The following is a 13103-nucleotide window of genomic DNA, read 5'->3' on the forward strand; positions in this document are numbered from 1 at the left end:
CTAACGTCGATCAGTTGTAGAATTTTGGAACACGTATTGTGTTCGAGTATAATGACTTTTCTGGAGACTAGAAATCTACTCTGTAGGAATCAGCATGGGTTTCGAAAAAGACGGTCATGTGAAACCCAGCTCGCGCTTTTCGTCCACGAGACTCAGAGGGCCATAGACACGGGTTCACAGGTAGATGCCGTGTTTCTTGACTTCCGCAAGGCGTTCGATACAGTTCCCCACAGTCGTTTAATGAACAAAGTAAGAGCATATGGACTATCAGACCAATTGTGTGATTGGATTGAGGAGTTCCTAGATAACAGGACGCAGCATGTCATTCTCAATGGAGAGAAGTCTTCCGAAGTAAGAGTGATTTCAGGTGTGCCGCAGGGGAGTGTCATGGGACCGTTGCTGTTCACAATATACATAAATGACCTTGTGGATGACATCGGAAGTTCACTGAGGCTTTTTGCAGATGATGCTGTGGTGTATAGAGAGGTTGTAACAATGGAAAATTGTACTGAAATGCAGGAGGATCTGCAGCGAATCGACGCATGGTGCAGGGAATGGCAATTGAATCTCAATGTAGACAAGTGTAATGTGCTGCGAATACACAGAAAGATAGATCCTTTATCATGTAGCTACAAAATAGCAGGTCAGCAACTGGAAGCAGTTAATACCATAAATTATCTGGGAGTACGCATTAGGAGTGATTGAAAATGGAATGATCATATAATGTTTATCGTCGGTAAAGCAGATGCCAGACTGAGATTCATTGGAAGTAGGTTACAGTACGCTTGTTCGCCCACTGCTTGAATACTGCTCAGCAGTGTGGGATCCGTACCAGATAGGGTTGATAGAAGAGATAGAGAAGATCCAACGGAGAGCAGCGCGCTTCGTTACAGGATCATTTAGTAATCGCGAAAGCGTTACGGAGATGATAGATCAACTCCAGTGAAAGACTCTGCAGGAGAGACGCTCAGTAGCTCGGTACGGGCTTTTGTTGGTTTCGAGAACACACCTTCACCGAGAAGTCGAGCAGTATATTGCTCCCTCCTACGTATATCTCGCGAAGAGAGCATGAGGATAAAATCAGAGAGATTAGAGCCCACACAGAGGCATACCGACAATCCTTCTTTCCCACGAACAATACGAGACTGGAATAGAAGGGAGAACCGATAGAGGTACTCAAGGTACCCTCCGCCACACACCGTCAGGTGGCTTGCGGAGTATGGATGTAGATGTAGATGTAATCATGTAGATGTAGGTATAAAAATGAGGGTGTCATGAACACCGTACTTTGTCTGAAATTCACGGCGCTTTACGAGGCAGTGGACTATTGGAGGAGGTATGCCCCCACACTCTTCGAAACTAGGAACTGATTTATCCAGCCTGTTATACGATGACTCACACTTTAATGCGGACTTCGTAGAAATGAGTGGGGGTCGAACCGCACATTATGATAAATCATGTAAAGACATATGCAGGGTGAACGATAACTCCACCGACAAACTTTCAGGGACGACGCTATGGAACAAAACAACCTTAGTCAACTAAAACAAAATTGAAAAAAAGTCGAATAAACTTGGGCTGTAAAACGCAAGCCTTAAGAGCTATGAACACTTCTTCGTCTTCTGTACTATGAAACAAATCTCTTCTACTGTAAACTGATTGCTTTCCATATTTTGAGGGATGGTAGTATGGACGAAAACAAGAAAAAATGTCTGGTAAACAAGGGTTCTAAAATGCATAGCTATGCAGAGCTATGAACACCTATTCAGTTGAAATGATGCGTTTCACAGTAATGTAGATGAAAAAGTCCTCATAGCTCTTCAGGTATGCAGTTTAGAGCCCCTGTTTACTGGACATTTGTTTCTCGTTTTGGTCCTCAATACCACGTCGCAAAATGTGGAAAGGAAAGAGTTTTCAGTAGAAGAGGGATGAGTCACAATAGCGAAGATGAACAAGGGCTCACTGCTGTTAAGGTATGCATTTTAGAGCTCATCTTTATTAGACATAATTTTCTAGTTTTTGTCCACGCTACCACCTCTGAAAGTTTGTCGGAGGAGTTTTGGTTCACCGTGCATAGGTTAATTCAGGGAAAGCGAGCAAAAATGAAAACTTTTGAGGTAAGAAATTCTGGTTCCGCGATGACAATGGAAGAAGACACGAGTTTGACCCTACCGAGTTTACAGGCCTGAAATAACGTAACATAGCGTGATTGTAACTTCAGTTTTTGGTTCCGCCTAACCATGAACGCATCTTCTTCATAACCGAAGCACATCGCGTTGGCTACATTCCGGGCTCCTCCAACACTGACTGTATAATCACCTTTATTGTTCACACGTCGCATACGACTCCTGCTGCATTTTGTTTTGACGTTTGCTGCACAAGATATTCTGTAGTTATGTTGCTCATATGTGAGAATTCTCGTTGCAACCGACATGTTGCTGTCTTTCGACAGCGATGTCGAAAAGTGTGTTTAAGTACGCTCGTTTTTGACTTAGATTTCTAGACCGCAAGACGCTTATCTCAAACTGCTTAGCGGATCATTCCCTACATTCTGTTTAAGTTTTGGACATTTTCACTGAGTCACCTGTTGTAAAGGGATATAGAAAATAACATGCAATTTGTAACAAGTATTTCGTAGGCTATGTATACAGAAAGTGGAAAATACTTTGCCAAGAGCATTCTGACTGTTTTCGATTTAACAAGTGCAACAAATCAACTATAGCGAAACATACCAAAGAAACAGGTCGTAGTGTTATTTCCTCTAGAGAAGAAATCGAAAACAACATCTCAAAAGAAATGAATTTATTGATCCATGGAAAAAAATTGGAAAATGATATCTTGGATGAATGAGTTTCAAGAACTCAGCGAGTTTTTCAGTAACTTGAATTCAATGACGCTAAATTAGGAAGTCCATGATATGCCGTAAAACATATGGATCTGTATTTAAAAAAAAAACTCGTGTTCGTTGCTTTTGAGTAACAGTATGTTTGTTTTTAGAACTAATATCGTCCCACAGTTAAAATCAACCAATTTGCCGAAGTGTACGCAAGTCGTTAAAAAGAGTGAGACGTCACCCACACAGACGCGTCGGCTGTGAACCCGAGCTAAGCTTTGATTTGGTGACCGCACAGGCTCTCGTGCAGTATGATGTATTAAATAAACGGCGTGTTGTCAGTGTACTCCACGAGATTACAGACGGTGGAAACAACACACAGGCAGAATATGTCAAAAAGGGACAATTAATTACGACCAAAGGTGTGAGTGGTTATTTAACAACAAACCAGCAATTAAAGTAAACATTATTTCGTCCGTATTGTACTTCTCTTTCTATCGCAAGCGTGGTAGAATTCAAGCTGACCCACAACGCTAGAGTAAAAATTATGGATATTTGGGTTACACATTTTTTCTATTACCATACGTTTCTGACGACGAGATCACATCACGGTACATGTTACAAACTACAAAATAATCTAAGCAACGTGAGAAAGAATGGTGGTAGTAGCGGTCAATATAAACCCTTTTTATGAGTCTTTTACAGCACGTTCATAATTCCATTTTTCTGTCTAAGAAGACGAATATGTATTGATCTATTTCATTTATACAGTGAGACGTAATATTTTTTTACTGGAGCTTTCTCCCAGTCGATTTGTAACATATTAGAGAGAGACACGTTATATCATACAAGACGATACTTCTATGTGAACCATACTTGGAACCTGAGTCACACATAATTCGGATCAGCAATACTGAGTTCTCTGACACATTTGTTTGGTATGTTATTTACTTTTTACATTGAAAAGGCAGTAAAGAAAACTAAGGAAAAATTTAAAATCTAATTTCGCCGCGAATTTGATACCCACGGGGAATAGCACATAGAATAACAGCAATCTACAGGGTTATTACAAATGATTGAAGCGATTTCACAGCTCTACAATAACTTTATTATTTGAGATATTTTCACAATGCTTTGCACACACATACAAAAACTCAAAAAGTTTTTTTAGGCATTCACAAATGTTCGATATGTGCTTCTTTAGTGATTCGGCAGCCATCAAGCCGATAATCAAGTTCCTCCCACACTCGGCGCAGCATGTCCCCATCAATGAGATCGAAAGCATCGTTGATGCGAGCTCGCAGTTCTGGCACGTTTCTTGGTAGAGGAGGTTTAAACACTGAATCTTTCACATAACCCCACAGAAAGAAATCGCATGGGGTTAAGTCGGGAGAGCGTGGAGGCCATTTCATGAATTGCTGATCATGATCTCCACCACGACCGATCCATCGGTTTTCTAACCTCCTGTTTAAGAAGTGCCAAACATCATGATGGAAGTGCGGTGGAGCACCATCCTGTTGAAAGATGAAGTCGGCGCTGTCGGTCTGCAGTTGTGGCATGAGCCAATTTTCCGCGGGCTACGCGTGAAACTTGCCCGCACCGTTCAACCGTTTCTTCGCTCACTGCAGGCCGACCCGTTGATTTCCCCTTACAGAGGCATCCAGAAACTTTAAACTGCGCATACCATCGCCGAATGCAGTTAGCAGTTGGTGGATCTTTGTTGAACTTCGTCCTGAAGTGTCGTTGCTCTGTTATGACTGACTGACGTGAGTGCATTTCAAGCACGACATACGCTTTCTCGGCTCCTGTCGCCATTTTGTCTCACTGCGCTCTCGAGCGCTCTGGCGGCAGAAACCTGAAGTGCGGCTTCAGCCGAACAAAACTTTATGAGTTTTTCTAGGTATCTGTAGTGTGTCGTGACCATATGTCAATGAATGGAGCTACAGTGAATTTATGAAATCGCTTCAATCATTTGTAATAGCCCTGTATATCGGTCCCGACTCATGGATGTGTGTTAGTACTACCACTTCCCCACAAGTGTTGGAGAACAGTGCGGTTTACAGTTCCACAAGTCAGTGGCTTGCTGAGAAATACGAGCGGCACGAGAGATTTCGGCCGGCGCGCACCTTCATGACGAGCGGCGGACGCGTCAGCTCGAAGTCGTCCTCGTCGGCCCAGGTGTCGTTGGTGTCGAGGACAGTGGCAATGGCGGCGATCTTCAGCTGGCAGTACTCCACCAGCTTGTCCAGGTACTCGTCCACCGTCACCTTCAGACGCAGCGACTCCTCTGCGGACACAGAGCAGGCGGGCGGGCGCTGTCACCACGTCACAGTCGGTGCACACACATACAGAGAGAGAGAGAGAGAGAGAGAAAGAGAGAGACAGAGAGAGAGAGAGAGACTGAACTGGTGGTTGCAGTCGAGAGAGAGAGAGACAGAGAGAGAGAGAGAGAGAGAGAGAGAGAGAGAGAGAGAGAGAGAGAGAAAGAGAGAGACAGAGAGAGAGAGAGAGAGACTGAACTGGTGGTTTCAGTCGAGAGAGAGAGAGAGACAGAGAGAGAGAGAGAGAGAGAGACTGAACTGGTGGTTGCAGTCGAGAGAGAGAGAGAGAGAGAGAGAGAGAGAGAGAGAGACAGAGAGAGAGGGAGAGAGAGACTGAACTGGTGTTTGCAGTAAGTTACAAAACTACGGAAAAAAAGAGAAAAGTCCAGTACCATAATCTAGCCACGAAAACTTCTATCTGAAGCATGTTACTCGCAGTACCGTCAAAAAAAGCCGTCGCGCGCATCAGATTAGCATTTACTGGACACCATGTCATCACAGTCCAAATCATGGGTTTATTGTTGACCCACTACCGCCCACTGTAACAGATATCTTCAACCACTCCTTAACTACAAGTAGTTTGCCTGAGCCCTGGAAAAAGGGACTGGTTAAGCCATTACCTTGTAAATAGCCTGTCTATGTTTTCTTATTGGCAACGTTACGTAGCGCTCTGTATGAAAATCACTGGCTGTGCTGTGTGCAGTCTGTGGCTAGTTTGCATTGTTGTCTGCCATTGTAGTGTTGGGCAGCTGGACGTGAACAGCGCGTAGCGTTGCGCAGTTGGAGGTGAGCCGCCAGCAGTGGTGGATGTGGGGAGAGAGATGGCGGGGTTTTGAAATTTGTAATACTGGATATCATGAACTGCTATGTATATTATGATTTTTCAACACTATTAAGGTAAATACATTGTTTGAGAGAGAGAGAGAGAGAGAGACTGAACTGGTGTTTGCAGTAAGTTACAAAACTACGGAAAAAAAGAGAAAAATCCAGTACCAGAATCTAGCCACGAAAACTTCTATCTGAAGCATGTTACTCGCAGTACCGTCAAAAATGCCGTCACGCGCATCAGATTAGCATTTCCTCTACACCATGTCATCACAGTTCAAATCATGGGTTTATTGTTGACCCACTACTGCCCACTGTAACAGATATCTTCAACCACTCCTGTAGTTTGCCTGAGCCCTGGAAAAAGGGACTGGTTAAGCCATTACCTTGTAAGTAGCCTGTTTATGTTTTCTTATTGGCAACGTTACGTAGCGCTCTGTATGAAAATCACTGGCTGTGCTGTGTGCAGTCTGTGGCTAGTTTGCATTGTTGTCTGCCATTGTAGTGTTGGGCAGCTGGACGTGAACAGCGCGTAGCGTTGCGCAGTTGGAGGTGAGCCGCCAGCAGTGGTGGATGTGGGGAGAGAGATGGCGGAGTTTTGAAATTTGTAATACTGGATATCATGAACTGCTATGTATATTATGATTTTTCAACACTATTAAGGTAAATACATTGTTTGTTCTCTATCAAAATCTTTCATTTGCTAACTATGCCTATCAGTAGTTAGTGCCTTCCGTAGTTTGAATCTTTTATTTAGCTGGCAGTAGTGGCGCTCGCTGTATTGCAGTAGTTCGAGTAACCAAGATTTTTGTGAGGTAAGCGATTTGTGAAACACATAGGTTAATGTTAGTCAGGGCCATTCTTTTGTAGGGATTTCTGAAAGTCAGATTGCGTTGCGCTAAAAATATTGTGTGTCAGTTTAAGCACAGTCCTGTATAATTTTTGTAAGGGGACGTATCATAACCTAAAAAGGACGTTCCAACACTACCCCCTGATTACCGGTACAGTCCACGACCAGTTGACTCATTACCTAATTACAAACAACCTGAAATGTTGCTTTCTGAATAATTAATAGAATATACCACAAACGTTTAATTAACGCTGAATGACATTAAGAATAATTTTTTTTGCGTAAACAAAGCTGTAAAGTAAGGAGAAAAGATCACGACTGAATACAGGGGATGTATTTTTGTGCTGTTCCGATAAATAATGTCCCAGAATAATGATGATATATCGAAACATGATAAACAAAAAATGGACTGTAACGCAAGATGAAGGAAGTCGCCGTAATTTATTTTGGACTATATAAAAATAGGAGCTCTGATTTCTCTGTCTCTCCCTCTCGTTTGTTTCCGAATACTGTTTCGTAAAACGTAAGTGTCGCTCTCGTATCTGTAACTTTTGGTTAAATAATTACGTTAATTTAATTATAATAGCGGTGTTTGAATCATAAAACCTACTTTCCTATTCGATTAACGTCACATCTCAATTTATTATGCTGTGTTTTACAACTTTTTCAGGCTGTTGCGAAGGAGAAATGTCCACGAATTATTTGGTGGCTACAACTGAACGGTACTAGTGTTCAGTTCGAATCTGCTTTATCAAACTTTTATTTCAGTGTTCCTAAGATCGTTTTTACCGATCTTTTCTATCAGTATCCGGGCAGCGTAGCGACGCAAACTGCGTAATTTTCAGATCGGTCACCGGTCTCTAAACAACGCTATCGGTCAACGTTCTCGTCGGTCTGATGGAAATCTGATGCTGGGTGGCGGAATGCAATTTTAGTAGTAACCAAGTAAAAATCTTCTGTGCACCATTCTACCACTACAGGAGCTTTGGCACTAGCAGAAGTGATTAAAAGGTTTTTTCTCAAATATCAGTAATGTTATAAACCCACTAGACGAGTACAAATCAAGTTCCGTAAGCATCGCAGCACAATATCTGCCTTAATAAAGGTAACAGTTGACCTGCAGTTTGCCTTGGACGCACAATGTGCTTCTTAGACTTCACCAAAGCCTTTGGCAATGTTCGACTTACCAAACTCAGCAGCCTAAATTTCTCGACAGGTGCATGGTTTCGCTGATACCTGACATCTCGCCAGCAAATGGGTAATGTCCGGCGCCATAAAGTCACAGCAGAGACAGGTAGTACTCCTTTAACTGTTCGCAAATGACGTGTCATCAGTTTTCTTCTACTGCAAGTACCACACGTATGCTGATCATCCTCGGCTGTATGTAAGTGTAAAACCAATAAACCTCAAGACAGCTGTCGAGAATCTCAATGCCGACCTGCGTGTACTATCAAAATGGATATAGGGTGTAATGGTACTTGAATTACGTAACCATTGCGGCACCTCACCTGAACCTCTCGATACCAGCAATATTCTACTGTGTTTCTGTGAAGTAGTTAACATATTTCTGAGACAACATTCAGATTTGATTTCACTAATGTAGAAGTACTTTGATACATCGATATGTTTATGTTGCAATGATATTATTCTTACGTATATTCTTTCTTTTGTCACTGTGATCTTGATTTTTGGGCGTGTAAGCGATTGTTAGTTAGTTAGTTAGTTAGTTAGAGAGTCGGACCTTGCGAAGGTCAAGTCTTGGACGTCATGTTGAAAAGACTCATATTGTGGTCAGCTTATAAAATGTGAACTTTAACAGTGAGGAAGATGTTTTGAAGTATGTTTTGTATTTTGAAATGTGTTACGTGATACTGCAACAAAAGCAATAAAAAGGAAGTGTAACTTAAATTCGGAGTGCTGATTATTTTTTTACATCACCATTGTGCTGACTTTGAAAGGTTTAATCTTCAAGAATGGTTTGTGAAGCGCATCTATAAAACTTTCGAATATAGCAGAATAAAGCCTAGGCCTCTTTGCATCCGAGCTTGGAATCATCACCACCTAGATTTTCGACGATTGAGCCATGATTTTACAACGAGACCAGCGTGGGAAACACGAAAAGATGGATGCCTAGTTTATTCATTATTACATGAAATGACTTTATTAACTGTGCTCTAATGACACCTGCCACATAATGACTTTGTTGTTGCCCGAAAATGCAGTATTTAGCAGCGTGAGCAACACCACAATCGTTATTAAATTTTGACCTTTGTTGTGATAGGGTTGTTATAAGGGTTAAAGCTCAACCCATCCAAAACCCAAGTGGTACTGGTTGGTCACATTTTATTTTTCAGCACGCCCTCGTCAGTTACTAAGAGAAGTAGGAGTCACTATCTAGCAACACTGTAGGCCAGCAGCGATGTTTTTGAGAGAACAGCTCACTGAAAGGACCTGGATGTAGAACACCCAGGTGCTGGCTGAGATGGCGCCGCCGGCAACGGTGGGTGTTCCCAGCGATATTTAGATATTTGCGTTACTCTCGATTTTCAAGAGCTGGACTCCTTAGGAGTGCAGCGCTGTGTTTTAAGAACAGCGACTCAGCATTAGCGAGATGCTAATTGAAGGGTAATTGGCCCATAGTGCGACACGGCTGGGAGTCTGCCAGATGGACAAAGCGCTCCTCTAGACTGAGGACATAACAGCGTTCGAGCCGCCCTTACCGCGTACAGCTGGGTGGGGGACACTGTTGAGGCCGTTCACAGTTACGAGCTGTGAGAATGCAGGGCCCGGCGCCTCTACACGGCACTTCGCTCTCCTCTCGGCTACTGGGTCCCGCATTCCGAGAGTGTTCCGAGCACTCGGCTCAATAGACAGCAGTAAAAAAAGAAGAAAGAAAAACAAAAAACAGTCACTCGACAAAATGAGCTGGCCCGACAAATCGGTATCACAGGTGGCATTAAATTCTTACCGGGTAACTGAGCTCCGTTTCCTGGGTAAATGTATTAAGGGCTCCACGCAGATGTTGGACGGATCGCAGCAGTGGTCACCAGTTCGCCCGATCTGTCTGTAGACCTCACGCACGTGCACATATCACTCTTTGCAGCTATAGATAGCTCGTCCCTCGAATTTCCCAAGCAACGCAACGAATCGCATGCGATGCGTGGTAATACGGCTGCCTATGCCGTGACTTATCTTGGTATCAAGCGCTCGTGTGTGTGTGTGGTTTCGCTTAGTTTCGCTATGCCAACGTGGAATACGAAAGCTACTGCGTTGTCATTTGCCATTTTGTTGACATAGTCCGTGAGCTCACTGAATATGACTGCAGTGGTTATCAGTCCATGCTCGTACAAATATTGTTTGTTGGTTAAGCCAGTTTCGATACTTTATTCATTTTCAGTGCCACATGTAACTTATTAGCGAATGACTGTATCGAAATGTAATATCAGTGCTCATCTCAATCCTGACTCATAGTACATACATATTGATACAATCATCGGCTAAGAAGTAGTATGGGCTATTGAAAATGACTAAAGCTTAGCCAATAAACAATATATGTGTGAGAACTGACTGATAACCTTTGTTGTCCATGAGTAAAATCTGATCCCAATTAAATCGTTTGTTAGGGGAATATGTATGTATCGATTTCCACGATAAGGTAACTGATCTGTGAATGTTGTAAGTAGGCTGTTTAGGTTTGTTATGTTGGTAACGCCACGTAGCGCTCTGTATGAAAATCACTGGCTGTGCTGTGTGCAGTCTGTGGCTGGTTTCCATTGTTGTTGGCTATTGTAGTGTTGGGCAGTTGGCCATGAACAGCGCGTAGCGTTGCGCAGTTTGAGGTGAGCCGCCAGCAGTGGTGGATGTGGGGAGAGAGATGGCGGAGTTTCGAGAGCGGATGATTTGGACGTGTGTCCATCAGAGACAGTAAATTTGTAAGACTGGATGTCATGAACTGATATATATTATGACTTTTGAACACTTTAAAGGTAAATACATTGTTTGTTCTTTATCAAAATCTTTCATTTGCTAACTATGCCTATCAGTAGATAGTGCCTTCAGTAGTTAGAATCTTTTATTTAGCTGGCAGTATTGGCGCTCGCTGTATTGCAGTAGTTTGAGTAACGAAGATTTTTGTGGGGTAAGTGATTCATCAAACGTATAGGTTATTGTTAGTCAGGGCCATTCTTTTGTAGGGATTATTAAAAGTCAGACTGCGTTGCGCTAAAAATATTGTGTCAGTTTAAGCACAGTCATTCGTTTCAATGTGGCGTTTGGGCGAGGGAGAGGGGGGCGGAAGTACCAAATGCTATGTTGCTTGTATGGAAAAATGTTCTGGAACCAGACCTAGCCTCGAATATTTTTCCAAACATATAAATATAAGAGATCATTCACAATTAATGGAAAATTCACAAACGAATGGGGTTTATTACATCACAAGCACAGGTGGATATCATCTAACCCGTGTGGCAAGTACCACGTGTGTTCTGCTTCCCATTATGTTAGAGAACTAATCTGACGATATTTTTTCAATAATCACAGTCATTTTATTATATACTGTGTATGTCAACTTGCCAGGACAAGCTTATGGGTCCTTAACAGTCGCTCTCTGTCCGAGATTCACACTTTCCATTTCGTTCAGTACGTCAGTCCATTACGTAAAAATTCGCGTTTTGAAGTTTAGTTATTGCGTTATATCACAGGAAATTGTTCATGACTTTTTCGTATATACTAAGTTCACACACGGGCGTCAACAAAAGAACTGTATGCATGTGCGACAGTGGTTAACGTCCAGATGAGAATATATCACTTCGCGGTCTCTAAGTGGCGAGAAACGCGTAATTCCTCACAAATAATACAGTAATAATATTTCTTGAGATTGTTCAAGCACTTGTTCAACTCTGTTACCTCTTCACAATTATTTAGAGACTGTTCTTACCTCAAATTTCAATTTTCTTCACACATAGGGCTGCAGCTTAACTCTCACGCTCAGAAACTGATCACCACCTGCCCCTCTCCACAATTTCTTAAAATCCGCACACAGTCTAACAGGGCACTGAAACCGATTCACAACACCATCGGTAGGCGCGAAGTGCTAACGTCCTGAACATTCCCGAAGGCCAATCGTGTCGCAGCCCCAGAACTGTTCTGCTGTGTCGATCGTTGGTAACGTTATCCACAGCAGCGCCCTTACAGCCTCCACAACAGGGTGGTCTTTCCTAAGAGCTGCACGGCGCGTCGGATTTCAGAGACAGCTGTGCGTTAGTGAAGGTGTCTGCGGTTTCTGGAATACGCGTAGGCGCGTGGCGTAGATATTTGATTCCTGGACGGCCACATCAAGCGGAAACCAGCTGCTGATAGCATGGTAAGAGTAGCGCAAAATCCGAACAATGATGCAGTGTTTAAGCCTGGTCCCGTGTGATCACAGTTTTCTATGCGGTGTTATTACCACAACCATTTTGTCTGAAGGCACAGCAGCTTAGTAAATGAATTACAGCGAAAGATGCAGAACGAAAACATTGAAAATTCTCATCTGTGTGTGGCAGACTGCGGAGCTGGTTCGATACAGTAAATTTCTGTAACTTGGTCAGGTCTATGTTAGAAGCGATCCGAATGTCACAGCCTTGGTACTCGAGTTACATGCGAAACAATAACAATATGACATATTGTAGAATGTCCTACGACTAGTTGTGGGGGGCTTTCTAGGAGAATTGCATACTCAGCAGTGATGTACTATGATTTATTTTAATAGTGACACATTGGTGTATAACTTGTACTATCGTTATGTACCTTAAGGTACATGTGGCATTGCTATTTTAACAAGGTCCCTTCTTTTTTTCTGTTACCTCTTCCCCTTTTGCCTGCCTCTGTCAGCCACCCACTCCCAGCAACCAACTCCCCCCCCCCTCCCTTCCACCGCCAGCACTCCTTATGTTCATTTGCAGGGACCTCAATCTTCCATACCTCCTCCCCATACTCCGTCGGCCACATACTATTTAATTGGATATTTGTTTCTTGCTTTTGTATTTTAAATCTACAGTATATTGCTTTATACCTCTACTATGAACATGTTGCTATTTTAGTGTGCTGGTAGTCGTGTATCCTGCCGGATTTGTAAATATCACTTTCATTGTAATGGTTTTGTTCTGCTTTATATTTCGATATTACTACAGCAAATTGTTAAGGTTGGCTTGACAGTATGTGCCCCCTTTTCCCCCACCCCATCCTCTTTTCCCTTTTCACCACCAAATTCTTTTGCTTACTTCGGTGACTTGTA

General features: G+C 42.7%; 1 protein-coding gene across 1 annotated transcript in view; it reads right to left on the reverse strand.

The window, feature by feature from the left end:
* The window catches only part of LOC126094833 (hemocyte protein-glutamine gamma-glutamyltransferase-like), a 369792-nt gene that overhangs the window by 34228 nt on the left and 322461 nt on the right, over positions 1–13103 (reverse strand). The window contains exon 12 of the mRNA XM_049909430.1: positions 4960–5120. Within this exon, the coding sequence (XP_049765387.1) occupies positions 4960–5120 (161 nt within the window). The remainder of the gene's footprint in view (positions 1–4959; positions 5121–13103) is intronic.

This window comes from Schistocerca cancellata, chromosome 8 (genome assembly GCF_023864275.1).
Source record: "Schistocerca cancellata isolate TAMUIC-IGC-003103 chromosome 8, iqSchCanc2.1, whole genome shotgun sequence".
Lineage (NCBI taxonomy): Eukaryota > Metazoa > Arthropoda > Insecta > Orthoptera > Acrididae > Schistocerca > Schistocerca cancellata.